The sequence below is a fragment of the Phocoena phocoena genome, chromosome 20, assembly GCF_963924675.1.
Source record: "Phocoena phocoena chromosome 20, mPhoPho1.1, whole genome shotgun sequence".
NCBI classification, from domain to species: Eukaryota; Metazoa; Chordata; class Mammalia; order Artiodactyla; family Phocoenidae; genus Phocoena; species Phocoena phocoena.
The window spans coordinates 12,160,897-12,177,163 of NC_089238.1; the positions used below are offsets into that span (position 1 = coordinate 12,160,897).

The 16,267-nt window shown below is 49.9% G+C and overlaps 1 protein-coding gene across 1 annotated transcript in view; it reads right to left on the reverse strand.

Moving 5' to 3' along the window:
- Positions 1 to 16,267, reverse strand: part of SPTBN4 (spectrin beta, non-erythrocytic 4) — a 69,432-nt gene that overhangs the window by 7,351 nt on the left and 45,814 nt on the right. Inside the window, exons 20-26 of the mRNA XM_065899264.1 lie at positions 10,054 to 10,278; positions 9,138 to 9,227; positions 6,083 to 6,361; positions 5,860 to 5,990; positions 4,779 to 4,983; positions 4,017 to 4,397; positions 2,484 to 2,728 (exon numbers count right to left, since the gene is read on the reverse strand). Coding sequence (XP_065755336.1) covers positions 2,484 to 2,728; positions 4,017 to 4,397; positions 4,779 to 4,983; positions 5,860 to 5,990; positions 6,083 to 6,361; positions 9,138 to 9,227; positions 10,054 to 10,278 — 1,556 coding nt within the window. The remainder of the gene's footprint in view (positions 1 to 2,483; positions 2,729 to 4,016; positions 4,398 to 4,778; positions 4,984 to 5,859; positions 5,991 to 6,082; positions 6,362 to 9,137; positions 9,228 to 10,053; positions 10,279 to 16,267) is intronic.

Here is a 16,267-nt window from a genome sequence, read left to right on the forward strand (position 1 = left end):
CCTCCCCCACCCCTCCGCGTACGCAGCTCCTGATGAGCCCAAATCCCTGAGGCTGGGATTCCACACCACCTTGGGACACCCCCCTCCCATGATCAAGTTCTGAAGGGCCAATCTTCTTCACTGATTCCAACTTTCCCAGAGGGCTAAAATGTCCCACTTTGGTGATTCCAACCTAAAATTTCAAGATCCAATTTTTCTAATTTTCTAAAGCTATACTTCTGAAGCTTCCACTAGCCAAAGATTCTAACCTAAGTCTGTGCTGTCCCATATGGTAACCACTTCTCTTTACTTTTTCTAATGTGGTTACAAGAAAATCTTTTTTTTTTTTTTTTTTTTTTGCGGTACGCGGGCCTCTCACCGCTGCGGCCTCTCCCGTTGCGGAGCGCAGGCTCCGGACACGCAGGCCCAGCGGCCATGGCTCACGGGCCCAGCCGCTCCGCGGCATGTGGGATCCTCCCGGACCGGGGCACGAACCCGTGTCACCCGCATCGGCAGGCGGACTCTCAACCACTGCGCCACCAGGGAAGCCCAAGAAAATCTTAAGTTATATATGTGGCTCACATCTGTGGCCTGCATTGTATAACTATTGGACAGTGCCGTTCTAAGCTGTTATACGGTCAAAGCAAATTCCAAAATTCTGAAGGTTCTGTCAGTCAACAAGTGTAGCTTTATAAGTCTTAGTATATCCAGGGACTTCTCTGGTGGTCCAGTGGTTAGGACTCCACGCTTTCACTGCTGAGGGCCTGGGTTCGATCCCTGGTTAGGGAACTAGGATCCCACAAGCCACACGATGCAGGAAAAAAAAAAAAAAGACTTAATATGTCCAAATTTATTTCTGATGGTCCCACATCGTAATGATTCCTACCTAAGACTTAGTATGCCTCGAACAATCTCCCTGATTCTCCCCTATCTCCCAAATGTGCCCTCCCCGAAAATGTCTACCTCAGTAAGTTCACCCATCATTCATCCGGGACTCCTCTTTTTCCCTCAGCCCCTTAAGCTAATCCATCAGTCAAGACTGGACATTTATAACTTGAGAAAACATACTCTGTGAAATGATGTGAAATCTGAGATTTGTTTTAAAATAACTCTGTCAGGGGTGGAGGGGACGTGGGGGAGTGTATAGATGAAGATGGGCCAGGTGTTCACTGTACACACGTGGGTTCCCTATGTGTTACTGCTACATCTGTGTAGAGTTGAAATTTTCCATAATGAAAAGATTTTTTCAATTCCTAAAATCAATCATGCTGCCACATTTCTTCAACGGCCACACTGGGCCAAGCCAACATCACCTCTCACTTGGATGATGGCGGCAGCCTCCTGACTGGCCTACCTGCTTCCACCCTGGCTCTCCATCATCTATCTGTCACAGGTACCTGGAGTGATCTTTCTCAAATGTATATCATATCACATCATTCCCCTGCCTTAAGCTCCCCCATGGCTCCCATCTCACTCCAAGCAAAGGGAAACTCCTCACCATGCCCTATTGCCCCTCTGACGTCATTTCCTACCATTCCCCACTCTCCCCCCTCACTCCATCCAGCCACAAGGACCACCTAGCCTTTGCTGAAACATGTTTAACGACAGCCTACTTCAGGGCCTTTGCACTTGCTGATCCCTCCACCTGGAAGACCCTTCCCCCCAGAACTTTACCCAACTCACGATCACTTCACTTAGGTCCCCTTACCTTGCTCCATTTTTCTTTTATTACTCTCTGAAATAACATTACGTGTTTGTTTATTTACTTATCTGTTGCCTGCTTCCTCCCTCAGAATGTAAGCTGCATCAGGGCAGGGGCTGGACCTTGCTCACCATCTGGCATACAGTAGGCATCAATAAATATTTGCTGAGTAAACGAATGCAGGCTCAAGGGCCCACAGTTCACAAAAACAATGTTGTGTATCCACCACTCTCCAGGCCCTTGTTTCCCTGGACACACTGCTGGGCTAACATTTCCGAGCCTCCCTGGCAGATAGGTTGGGACCACTGAGCCAACAGAACGTGAGTGCAGGTTTAATCCCTAAAAGCTCCCACGGTATCCTCCCGCTTTCTTTTTCTCATCTGTAGCTGGATGCAGAAGGTCCAGCAAATCACCCCAGGGCTGATGATGGAAGAACACTGGCTCCCAATCACCGTGGGACAGGCTTCTGCTGGATACTTATATCGAACTGTTATGTGAGCAATAAATCAGTGCCTACTAGGTTAAGCCTCCAGTACACCTCCCTGTCCCTATCTTGAGTCAGCCCATCCCATGCTTCGACCCCTCCACAAAGGCAGGAGGATGCACTGTGCCCTGAGCCCCAATGCCTGGCCTGACAAGGGGTCTTAAAACACAAGAAGCATGTAGAACAGTGCATGGTAGGCAGAGGTGCTACACAGGTATTGGCTATTGTGATTTTTTTTTTTATGGGAAGGGGACTGCTGATGGGCTGGGGGTTGCTGCCCAAAGGCAGGTAAGAAGCCCGAGGTGGGATGAGGGGCACCTGGGCTTGTCAGCTGCCCCAATCTGGCCGGCGATGCCATCCATCCAGGAGAGCAGGTCACGGGCCTGGCTGTGGAATCGCAGGGCGTCGGCCGTGGAGCTCACGTGCAGGCGGGCATCCTCGCAGGCTGCCAGCAGCTCCTTCCAGCCCAGCAGCACCTCCTGCTCCCGGCTGGCGATGGCCTCCGCGTACTCGCCCGCGTACACCGTCCGCAGCTGGGCTGCCCCCTCCTGGAGCTGCCGTACCTGAGGGGCATGCCAGGTCGAGCACCGGCCCTCCACGGGGTCCAGGCTCCACCCTCTCTTTCCCCCATCTGCTGGCTGGGTGCAGAGCCTAAAGAAGTAAGGAGCCTGCACCCTTGAGATTCCAACTGGGTTTCATTCCTATCCGCTGCCTGATTTCTTCTTGACTTTCCCACTTTCTGACTTCTTTTAAACCCACTACCGTATTTCTCTCATGTCTGCTGCCTGATGTTTCTTTGACTTACCTGCGTTCTGACTTCTTTTACACCTACCATCAGGTTTCTTTCAGTCTACTATCTGATTTCTTTTAGTCTGAGAGCTCTATTTCTATTGGGTCTGCCACCTCATTTTTTCAGGCCCACCTCTATCTTGTTTCTTTCAGGAAACCCTTCCTCCACCCTGACATCTATTAGACATGCTGTCCAATATTTTCCACTCAATTTTTTTTCAGACCCACTCCCTACTACCCAATTTCCTTCAGAATCACTATCCAATTACTATCAGGTCTCCTGCCCAATTTCCGTTGGTTCTGCTGTGTGTGTTAGACCCACTGCTCACTCTCCATGAGCTCAACCACCTGATTTCTTTCGGCGGGACCACCATACTTGTATCAGACCCACCATGTAGTCACTATCAGTCTCTCTGCCTGATTTCTAACAGTCATCTGTACGATGCATATACAATAATTGTCCGATTCCTACCTTCCATTAGACCTGCAACCCAATTTCCTTCGGTTCTACTGCTTGAGTCCTATTAGGCCCACAGCTTCATTTCCATCTGATGTCTCAGATCCACCTCCTAATTCCTATCAGACCCACTGCCTGATTCCCATTAGCTCTGATTTCCGTTCATTAAATCCAAACCCACCAAATTTCTTCGAGGAAGATCATGTGATTTCTGTCAGAGGCCTGCTGCCTAATTTCTATCTGCCCCACAGCCAAATTTCTCTCAATGCCCTCGCAATTCCTTTTAGACTCTCCATCTGGATTTGGGTAACAGTTTCTAGGAGAACCCCTGCCCAATCTCCACTGGAAACACTGTCTAGTTTCTATCAGGCATGCTATACCACTTTTCTTCCGTCACTGTCTGAGTCTATGCAGCAGGCCATCAGTCCGTTTTCCACCTGCCACATCATGTGATTTCTCCCTGTTCCGTGGTCTGTTTTCTATCTATCCCACCATCTAATTTCAACGTGGTCCACAGCCTGATTTTCGCCTGCTCTGCTGCTCCCATCCCTTGGTCACACTGTCCAGGCCCTCCCACCTGTCCCTCCTGGCCGCCAGCTCCCCACCTGGGACACGAGGAGCTGCAGGTCATGCTCAAAGGCGCGCAGGGTCCGCTGCATGGAGCCGGCGCTGGGCCTCGGCTCAGGCGGGGTGGTCAGCCGAGGCAGTCGCCTCCGCTTCTCCTCGATCTGTCCTTGAAGCTCTCGGGCATCGCTGAAGAACTTGTGCAGCTCCCGAGAGGCGGCCAGCAGCTGGGCCCGTGTGCCCATTAGCTCCAGAAGCTCGGCCCAGGCCTCGTTCAGCCCGTCCTTCCACTCAGCCATGGTGGCCGCCGCCGTGTGGCCGCCCTCGATCAGCTCGTCCACCATCTGGTTCACTGCTGCCAGCCGCTCCCGCCCTGCCGTGCCGGTCTCACTGGCGAACTCCGAGAATTTCTCCTGCAGCACCTGCCACCAGGAAATGGGGGCCCCGGCGTGGGCAAAGGTGCCGTACACGCCAGCCCCCTCCAGCCCACCATCTTGTGGCAGGTGAGAACAGTAACAACACTAATGATGACAATCAACAAAAAATACCCAACACTTACTGAGCGCTCATTCTGTAGCGATAATAGTAACAACAAGAATAATAACTAACACTGTGTTAGGCCCTGTGTGTGCTCGGTACTGTCCTAAGGGCTTCACGTTATATTAATCCATCTGTGTCTCAACAGAGCCATGCGGTGGTGCTATTACAATTCTCCTATGATGGATGGGGAAACTGAGGCCCAGAGAACATTAGTAGCAGACACAGCGGCCACTGGATCATTGCTCCTTCCTAATGCTGCTCACCGTGACGTGCTCAAAGTCCTGGCCGAGCTCAGGTGAGCCAGCTACCACCTCCTTCTCTGCGATCCAGTGCTCGAGCTCGTCCACCTGGCGGCTGAGCTGGTACAGCCAGTACTGCTGCTCCAGGCCCACCCGACGTTCCTCGCCCAGCTCCTTGAGTGCCACGTACAGGCGGTCCACCTGAGACTGCCGCCGGCTGATCTGCTCGCTGCTGGGGGACAGGCAGGGGCAGGGATGGAGCCCCCTGAGACTTCCAGGACAGAGCTCTGACCCCCTGCCACCCCCCGCCCCAGCTCAGGGCAGAGCTGTGCAACCCTTCAGGCAGGCCACCCTTCAGGTAAGGTTGAGTCCCGTCAGACTCCTTCACGCGGGACTCTGTTCTGCAAGCCTTGGATGCAGCCAACCCAGCACTTGCATCTCAGCGCTCAGGGAAAACTCTGCTTTCCTAAGCTTGATAAGCTCATCACCCCCTCTGACCCCCTCCCAGCCTTCCAGTCTGTGGTCCCACACTTGGCCCCTCCAGCGACCTGAGTAGGACTCCAGACCCCCTACTTGGGTCCCCAGACAACCCACCTCACCTCCAGTCCCAGTCTCCAGGCTCAGGCGGACAGAGGTCTAGCTCTGTGCCTCTGTCTCAGATCTCACCCCTCGGCCCAGCCTCCTAGATGTGGGCCCTGCACTTAAACTCAGGGAGGCCATATGACCCGCTGTCCAAGAGGTCTCAGGCCATGCCCAATCCCAGTGCTCCAGGCTTTTCTGTCCTAGGGAGAGGACCCTTCTCTGTCCAGAGCTCTTACTTCTCCCCTCAGACCTAGACATCAACCCCCTCCCCTACACTCAAATCCTAGTGCTCCCGGCCCCACCCCCTCAAACATCCCTGCGCAGCGCTCCTCTCTTCCCGGCCCCCAGCCACTTGCCAAAATCCGAAAGCACCAGCCCGGGGCAGTGAGGGACCCCACCCCCACCCCAATGTCCAATCCTGGCCTTGCCCCAATTTCCAACAGCGAAGCTCCAGATCCTGCTGGATCATTCCCTAAGAACCGGCCCCGCGCCCCTGCGTGGCCCCGATCCCCCGCCCGCCCACCTGTCCGGGTGCCCCATCTCCAGCAGCGCCCGGCACTGGCGCGACAGCTGCGCGATGCTTTCCTCGTAGTTCTCCACGCCCTGCTCCAGCTGCAGGTGCTTCTTGAGCAGCTGCAGGGTACTCTGTTCGTCCTGGGGGCACACGGCGCCCGCGATGAGGAGGCAGGGGCCGGCCCCGGGCTCCAGCGCCCCCAGGCCCCCCCGCACCCCCAGCCCGGGCGCACCTTGCCCTTGTCCTCACTCATCATGAGCAGCTCCTGCTCGCCCAGCCACGCCTCCACCTCGGCCACGTCGAAGTAATACTGCTCCACTTGGAAGGCGGCGTCCAGCACCTGCTGCCGCCGCTCGGCCGCCTCCCGCAGTCCGGCCCAGGCGCTCTGCAGCTGCTCTTGGCCACGGCGCACGGCCTCAGCTTCGGGGCTGCGCAGCGACGCCAGGGCGCCCGCGCGCTCCAGCACCTCCTCCAGGCGCGTCCCGTGCGCATGGATCTCCCGCCGCAGGCCCTGGGGGTGGGAGTGGAGAGGAGCGTTCAGAGGGCGCCTCCACGACTGGCGCCGCCCAGGAGAGGATAACAAACAGCCGCAGATGGCCCACCACGTGCCGGGTACCACTTAAGCATTTTGCGGTTCCTCGCTCACTCATCCCCCCGCCACGTTGCAGGTGGGAAAACAGGCACGGAGAGGTGACGTATGTTGCCAGAGAACAAGCAGCTAGTAAGGGGGTGACAGGATTTGAACACAGGAGGCTGGATCCAGAGACTCTGCTCTCAAACAAGATGCCCGATGATTGCAAGATTACCCCCCTAATGGTTGCAACACAGACCTAAACACAGGTATCATTTACATGCATATCATTTACATACAATGAAGTGCACAAATCTTAGGGGTACAGCTCGACACATTTTTACACATTATACACCTGTGTACCCAGATCAGGATACAGAATTCTTCTGTCACCCCCAGAAGGTTCTCTCCACCAGCTCTGTAATTGCTGAGTACTTTAGTTAACCTCTCCTATGCCTCGGTTCCCCAACTGGTAAATGGAGTTAATAATAATAGCCAACACCAAGTGCCTGCCAGACACTTTGCTAAGTAAGGGCTTTGCATAATGTAGCCACTCTTTTTTTTTTTTTCCTGCCACACCTCATGGCATGGAGCGAACCTGTGCCTCCCGCGGTGGAAGCGCAGAGCCCTAATCGCTGCACTGCCAGGGAATTCCCTGCAGCCACTCATTTACTCCTCACTCCAACGCCAGGAGCCAGACATCATTCTCATTCTCATTTTACAGATGAGGAAACTGAGGCACAGGGAGGTTGAGGAACTTGCTGAAGGCACATGGCTAGTGGTGGCCCCCTAATATCTACCTTGTGGGGTTGCTGTACTGTGGAGCACTTAGAACCGTGTCCGGCAGGCAGTAGGTGCTCAATCAACACCAGCGGCTAGTATGCGTTTAACAGCCCCTGTGTAGCCAACACTCTCTCACACACACAGCTGAGCTCCCCCAATTTTAAGCATTAAGTGCACTTGATCAGTTTCCTCAACTGTGAAAATGATGGGCCAGTTTTGTTTGTTCCCAACACTGTTGACAGCCAGGAGTATTTTCATCAAGATAGAAAAACAAAACTCAAAGCAAAACTCCAGCCTCTTAAAGAATTCCACCAAGGGCAGCATAATCACGAACCTTTCCAAAATAATTTCTGTACTCCCCTTCCCACCATCCTTCAATGCCCTATTCTCCCAACTTAGATTTTTTTAAAAATAAAAGGTGGTGGGGCTTCCCTGGTGGCGCAGTGGTTGAGAGTCCGCCTGCCGATGCAGGGGACACGAGTTCGTGCCCCGGTCCGGGAGGGTCCCGCATGCCGCGGAGCGGCTGGGCCCGTGAGTCATGGCCGCTGGGCCTGCGCGTCCGGAGCCTGTGCTCCGCAACGGGAGAGGCCACAACAGTGAGAGGCCCGCGTACCGCAAAAAAATAAAAAAATAAAAAAAAAAATAAAAGGTGGTAATGATAATACCTACCTCACAGGGTTGTTGTGGAGATTAAATTAAATAACTGATATAAACCCCTAGGACAGTATTTGGCACACAGTAAGTCTTTAATCGATGTATTACTATTATTGTTATCATTATTATTTTTTTTTTTTGGCCATGCCACGTGGCATTCGGGATATTAGTTCCCCCGACCAGGGATCGAACCTGTGCGTGCCCCTACAGTGGAAGCGTAGAGTCTTTTTTGGGGGGGGGAATGGGAGGTTTTTTTTTTTAACATCTTTATTGGAGCGTAATTGCTTTACAATGGTGTGTTAGTTTCTGCTGTATAACAAAGTGAATCCGCTATATGTATACATATATTCCCATATCCCCTCCCTCTTGAAGCGTAGAGTCTTAACCACTGGACCACCAGGGAGGTCCCAGCGCTGTATTATTATTACCCCTCTTATATATGTCTTACTTTGGGCTTTGGCGAGAGAGTGGCTTTGATCAAAGGGTTCCTCTGCGATTGGGTTCCTCTGCAAAAGGGTTCCCTAAGCAACTGGAGAACCACGGCTCTAGACCAAGTCTCTACTTATTTAGATGTGGAAATTGAGTCTCAGGGAAGTAAATAAAGGTTCAGAGATTTTTAGCGGCTCAGAAGCCCCCCACTGTGCTCGGTGTAGGTGTCAGCCCTCCGATTATCTCTGTCCTCTCTCCCTATAGGTGTCTGCGGTTCTTGTTGGTTGGTTGTTTTCTTTTTCGTGGCCCAGTAGCCAGTGTCCTTACTTCTAGTCACAGGACCCTAATTTTCATGTGGGGAATCCCCTTGTCTCCATCTCAGCCCAGATAAAGTTAAGGCTGACCCCACCTACAGGTTCCAAGGGCGAGCCCTTAGTCCAGACCAGGCCACTCAGAGCTGTCTAAATCCCTGGCCACCATGATTAGTTCAGTGTGGACATGTGATTCAAGTTGAGCCCAAAAGAGTTATTCCTGGGACTACTGCTGAAATTACTGAGAGAGAAAAATTCTCTTCAGTTTTACTGGTGGGATATAAACTTGAATCTGTTGGAGTTCTTTTACCAGCAGGAGAGGAGAGCAGGCCTGAGAACAAAGCTAACAGGAAAAAAAAAATGGAAATGAGAGATTCATGACATCTTGGAAGCACCTGATGCATCTATCTGCGGTCCACGGTCTCCCCAGTTACAAGAGCCTATAAATTCCCCTCTTTGGCTTTAACCACCTTGAGCTGTTTTCTATCATTTGTATCCAAATGTGTCCTAACCCACTCCCTTGCCGTGGCTCTGCTCACCTGGTTCTTTTTGATGTACTGCTGGACGGCCTGCAAACCACTGCCTCGCTCTGTCTGCATGGCCAGTGGCAGCCGCTCCTGGACCCATGCCTGGAGAGGAATCAGGGATAAGGTGAAGGGAAGGACACAGGGAGCAGCGCAAGGACCCCTCCCTCCCAACTAAGCGGTAAGCATCCAAGCCTCCCCGGCATCCAAGCCCCTTCCTCGCCTAAAAGTCTGCTCACGTCTTCAGCCTCCTCTCCGGACACGTTCTGTCTTGCTCTCTGCACTCGAGCCAGGCTCATGCTTACCTCTGGCCTTTGCACAGGCAGGTCTTGCTTCCTGGAATTCCCCTCCCACTCCCTCGGCAGGCTCCCTCAAATGTACTCTTCCTTCACGTCTCAGCTCAGACATCCCCTCCTCCAGGAAACTCTCCCTGACTCTTGAACTTGGCCAGATGCCTCCTCCCGGCTTTCACAGCCCCCTGCTTCCCCCATCACATTCCTAACCACACTGGGTTGTCACTGACTTAGGACAAGTCTGAATGAGCAAATTAGTGAATGAGGAAATGAATGGATGAGTGCCAAGTGAGTAAGTGAAAAATAAATGAGTGAAAGAATGAATAAAGGATGAGTGGATGAATAAATCAATAACTTCATGAATAAATCAATGAGTGATTGAAAGTGTTAATGAAATGTGGAAGAGTGAATTAATGAGTGAATAAGTAAGTGAAAAAGTTAAGGACCGAATGACCGAGTCTATCGGCTTATTAGTGGATAGGTCCCTCAGCCATCTCCACGCTTGAACCCTCCTAAGTCCCACGGCCCCGCCCCCATCCCAGTCTCCACCCCCTCTGCCCGCTGGCCCGCCTCTGGCCTCATGCCCCGCCCCACCCTCGCACACCCCTCCCGCCCCAGATCCCCGCGCGGATCCTCACCAGCTCGTCCTCGACGTCGTGCGCCACCTGGTGCAGCTCCTTGGAGGCGAGCAGCAGGCGGCGGCGCTCCTGCAGCGGCTCGAGCAGACGCACCAGGCGCTCGCCCACCGCGTTCTGCCGCTCGCCCACCAGCTCCTTGCTCGCCGGCTCCAGCGGCAGCGCCGCCGTCTGCGCCTGCAACTCTCCCACCTCGCGGTACCACTCCTCCACTTGAGACTCCATCGACTGTAGGGACAAGGGTAGGGTCAGCAGACCCCACCCTCCCTCCTGATCCCGCTGTGGCTCTCCAGTACCTTTATGGTGACAGCCAAACCCCTGGTCGAGGCCCACTATTCCACTCTCCCCTGGCCCAATTCCTTCCAGAAGCGCTGCCCTCCTCTCTGATCCTGCAACCCACTAAGCTAGTTCCCGTCTCAAGGCCTCTGCCATAACTATTCCCTCTACCAGGCATGCTCTTCCCAGTCAATCAGATTTCAGCTTAGCTGTTACCTTTTCAAAGAGTCTTTCCTGACCTCCTGGACTAAAGTGGCCCATTAGTTCATTAGTTCTCAGAAAAACCCTTCGAGGTTGGTGGTATCCCTATGTTACAGAGGAGGAAACTGAGGCCCAGAAAAGTTAGGTAATTTGTCCAAAGAGTCAACCTTTCCAAATATCAAAAATAAATACAAAGCTATAATGGTTGATGTGCCACAGGGATAGACAGAAAGTGGAAAAGCAGACCCAAATACACAGGAGAATTCATACAGTTTATAGATGCCATTTCCAACCTCCGAGGAAAGGATGGGTTATTCAATGAATGGTCAGGGGCCAAGTCACTGACCAATTTAGCTGGATCCCTTCCTCACTCTTTATGCTGAAAATAATTCCAGATGGATTAAAGACATAAGTGGAATAAGTAAATCCATAAGGCATACTAAGAAAACCGGGGCAAATGCTTTTATAATCTTGGGATGGAGAAAATCTTTCCAAGCACATAAACCGTAAAGGGAAAGATTTATAAATTTGGCCACAAAAAATACTTTTGTTTTAAAAAAAATACTTTTGCAACAACCTAAATTTCTAGATTAGTTAAAGGCAAATAACAAGCTGGAAAAATAGTATGTGTTAGAGCAAGGCACTAGTTTCTTTAACAGTAAAAGAATTCCCTTTTATCCTGCTTCCTTTGTCTCTGCAGCACTTAACCACCATCTGATAACTGTCTTTACTTGTGAAGCCTTTTTTAATTGGTCTCCTGCTTCTGGAATGTTAGCTTCATGAGGGCAGAGGCTGTGTCAATTCACCTCTGTATTCCCAAGGGCCCAGAACAGTGTCCAGCATGCAACAGGCCTTCAACTGCGGTTTGTTCAAAGCACAAATGAATGACATCAGCAAAGAGAGATCGCCCAAAAGAGAAATGGGCATTCGATGTGAACAGGCAACACAAAGAAGAAAAAATAAGCGCACGAAAAGACTCCCAGTCTCACTAATCAGCAGGATAATACAGATTAACACAAGGTATCCTTTTCTATTCATCAGATTGGCAAAAATTTAAAAGATCAATAATATCTAGTGTTGGCAAAGATACAGGGAGATGGGCACACTCAGCCACTGTCAGTGGTGGTGTAAATTAGTAGAGCCTTTTTGGAAGGCAGTTTGGCAGGTCCTATCAAAATGCAATATGTGTCAAAATGCTTTGATCCAGCACTGGCACTTGCACTTCTAGGAATGTATTTAAAGAAACACTGGCACAGGGACTTCCCAGGTGGCACAGTGGTTAAGAATCTGCCTGCCAATGCAGGGGACATGGGTTCGAGCCCTGGTCCGGGAAGATCCCACATGCTGTGGAGCAACTAAGCCTGTGCGCCACAACTACCGTGCCCGCGCTCTGGAGCCCGCGAGCCACAACTACTGAAGCCCGCACCTAGAGCCCGTGCTCCACAACAAGCGAAGCCACCGCAATGAGAAGCCCGCACACCGCAATGAAGAGTAGTCCCCACTCGCTGCAACTAGAGAAAGCCCATGCACAGCAACGAAGACCCTACGCAGCCAAAAATAAAATAAATAATACTAATAAAACTAAATTAACAAAAAAAAGAAACACTGGCACATATGCACAAAGATGTTTGTCTGAGGATGGTCACCATAGCAGAGATGTTTGTCCAAAGACTTCATCATAGCAGAGCTTATAATGGGGGAAAAAAATTGGAAACAACCTCAATGCTCGTCAAGATTGAAACGGTTAAACAAATCCACATCAGTATTGAATAATACCCAAGATTTACTGTTAAGAGGAAAACGATTTTAGAACATACTTATGAATAGATATTTGTAGTGGATTACACATGCATAAAAATTCCCTGGAATAAACAAGAAATTAATAACAGATGGTACCTATTGGGGGGATGAGAATTTAGTGAATGGGGACAGGGATGAAGGAGAGACTTTTCACATAGGATTTTTTATATAGTTTTTGATGTCTGGACCATGATATTTATTTATTCAAGAATTTCAATTAAGCATGAAATACAAAGAAAATGAAACCATTGGTAATCCATATAGGTACATCTATTAACACATAGAAAGAGACCTAGAACGATGCACACCAAATTACAGTTGAAGTCCCCTTTGCAGTGTGGGATCCGGAGGCACGTTGAAGTGAGACTTTATGTTTTACCGAAGATATCTAGGTTAGTAGGATCTTCCCCCCCCCCCCGCAAATTTTATGTATTGTGTGATTCTAAACAGATGGGGGAAGTCTAGAAAAGAAAACAAAATAATGAAATTAAGTGGTAACAGATTACAGCAAAAGACTGAAACCCAAAGCTGGAAACTTAAGAACCAAATTAAGACTTTTGTTGGGAGGTTCTGTAGTGCAGAGGGGTTGGTTTTGCCTGCCTAACATCCGTCCCTTCCTTTGCAGCACCTGAAAATCCACTCTCAGGTCCTGAACTTCTTGAGGAACTGATAAAACCTAGAGGGCCAAGGTGGCCACATGATCTAAACCTGGCCAATCAGAACACTGGGTCAGGGATGGTCCTATTACCTAAGCTGGGCCTATGAAAACTATTACAGTTTCCTAAGGGGCTGATGAAACCAAGCGGTCCAAGAATGGCCATGTGAGTCAGGCCTGGTCAATGAGAACACTGATTCACCCTGGCTACAAGGACTGGGTAAGAGATAGCATGTAACCTAAGATCAGCCAATGAAAACTCTTCCCACTTTTGCTGGAAAGGTGTGTGAGCTCAAAAGGGGTGGTCTCCTTCTCATCGTATTCCTAAAGGTAGAAGAACACAGACCTGGGATACTGGAGACAATTTTGCCACCAGGAGGGAACAGGCTCCCCAGTGACGAGGCCAACACAGAGAAAAGCAGGGTGCAGAAACAAAGACAGAGAGATTCCTGAGGACGTAATTTGAGGAACTGATCCAGCCATGCCCCAAGCTCATACCCCCTGGATCTTCCAGCTATGTGAGCCAACACTGTCCCCTTTTAGCCTAAGTCCTATGAACTGCACCCCAAAGAATCCCAGCTGATACAGTTCACAATCTGTAGGAGTCATAAAAATGGGTAAAAATCAAACCTTATAACAAGTCAAAACCATGTATAATGGAAAAAATTTTAAAGGCACAATTATAAGTGGCAGAAATCAAAGAAAAATGAAATAGTCATCCCCCAAACTTTTTCGCTAAGAAAAACATTGTAGTGATGTGTAGAAAACTAAAAATGCATTAGAATTCAGGAAACTTTCAAATATAGTCTGAAATATGCAGGTTATAAATTCCACTTCCCCATGAAATGAAAACTCCTCTACCACCTCTCCAGCAAGTGGCCGTGTGACCTGAGATGGAATAATTCCAGGGGCTGCCACTTTTCTACTTCTACAAAAATGCCATGTATTTTGAACACCCATTTAATGTGTATCCTTTCCTGCAAACATGGGCTAAGGATACAGAAGTACAATGGTCCTTAAACACATGAAAAGATGTTCAGCCTCCTTCAATATTTAGGAAAATGCAAATTCAAATAACTACAAAAGAATATCTTTCACTTCTCAGATTAGCAGAGATGAAAAAGCTTGCTAATACCTAACGATGTCCGCCATGTGGGGAGATGGATGGCTCTCACACTGCAGGTGTGTCCACTGCCGTGTCAGGAGAACACTTGGCAATATTTATGAAAAAGTTTAATGCATACACCTTTTGGTCCCAAAATTTTACTTTGAGGATTATTATCTACAGAATATTTGCATGTAGGCTCAAATACATATGGACAGGGATGTCTGTTGTGGCATTATTTATACTAGTGGAAGATTGAAAACAGCCCAAAGGTTTCTCAAAGGCTGGTTAATGACATTGTCAAACTACCCCTGGAATACCATGCAACAGTTTAAAAGGACAGACTATATCCTCGATTTTGTGACAAGGAAGGATGCCTAGGGTGTTTTGTCAAGTGAAAAGGCAAGCTTCACTAGAGTCTGTATGTCATGTGTATGTGTGTGGGTATGCAGAGAATATTTCTAGAAGGATAGAGCAGAAACAGTTGAGAGCAGTTACACCCCTGCGGAGTGGGACTTGCATGTGGAGGAGGAAGGAAGACTTCACTTTTCACATCATACCCTTCTGTTTGAACTTCTTGCCATAGCAGCAATAATGGGTAACACACCCTGATTGCTCTAAGCGCTTGACAAGAATGAATTCGTTTAATCCTCACAACAGCATATGAGGTCAGGGAAGATGGGGATGTTTGCATGGCTCACAACTGGAGCCCAGCTCCTGGCTCCATGCCTGGCACACAGTAAGTCTCCATAAATGCGTGTTGATTTTGTTTGTCGGATTGGTCACCGTGCTCTTCTGCTTCTCTTGGTATTAAAGGTTAACAAAAAAAAAAAAAAAAGTAAACTAGCTTTAAACGTTAAAACCAAAGAAACAACATGGATGATTCTTGAAAACATTAAGTGAAAGAAGCCAGACACAGAGGACAATATATTGTACGATTCCATTTACGTGAAATGTCCAAAACAGGCAAGTCTGTAGAGACAGAAAGTAGACTAGTAAGGGAACTAATGGGTGCGGGGTTTCTCTTTGGGGTGATGCAAATGTTCTGGAATTAGATAGTGGTGAGAGTCACTTGACTTTGTAAATACACTAAAAATCACTGAATTGTACTCTTTAAGAGTGTGTATTTTGGGAATTCCCTGGCGGTCCAGTGTTGGAACTCCGCGCTCTCACTGCTGAGGCCCTGGGTTCAATCCCCGGTCGGGGAACTAACATCCCACAAGCTGCACAGCACAGCCAAAAAAAAAAAAGATAAAAAAAGAGATTAAAGGTAAAAAACAAAACAAACAAACAAAAGACAGAAGAGCCTACTTCCGAAAGAGCTTCAGGCGCTCTGCCACATGGTGACACACAAGCCCTGACCCCCACATCAACCTGATTCCTTCTCGGATCCACCTGCTGTCTTCCAGCTGGGGAGACTGAGGCTCAGAGACGATCAATGCCTGGTCCAGAGTAAAAACTGCCAGAGCCAGAATTTGAACCCAGGACCAAGTGGCCACGAAACCCTAGTGGCCCTCAGTCACTCTGCTTCTCTGTAATTGGGGATGATGCGGCTCAGAAAGGTGGGGTCACTTGTCCTCAGTCACACAGTAGGAGAACGAGGGTTCAAACCCTGGACAGTGTAGCTCTTGACTCTGGGCCATGATGAGCTAGATGAAGAAATGTGGGGCAAAGAATGAAAAGGGGCAAAGAGAGTGTTTTCTCGGCCAGAGAAAAGAGCCTGGCTTAGGGTGGGAGGTAGTCTTTATGGACTCAGCTCAGCAGCGGCAAAGACTCCACGTGCATCTTCCCCTGACTGGTCCCCCTTAGATGGCAGGAGACCAGCTCCCCACTTCCCTCCCCAAGCAAGAGCCCATGGCTGAGCCAGGCCAGCTGGTCAGACCCCTGGGACTGGGAAAGCAGGGGTTTGGGACTCTACCATCTGGCCCCTCAGCCGGCAAGGACAATTGGAGGAGGCCCTGAAGGAGGACTCTGGGTCACATGGCCTAGACCTGGGAGGCGGGGTTCCAGGAAGGCTGCTGCAGCAGCTGGGGTGGGGGACAAGGGGAAGGACACGAGGAGGACACAGGGATGAGGAGAGATCAAGGGAGAGGGGCAGAGATGGAGAACTGAAATGAAAAGAGACGGAGAGAAGAGAGTGAGAGAGTAAGACAGAGAGAGGTAAAGAGACAGAGAGACAG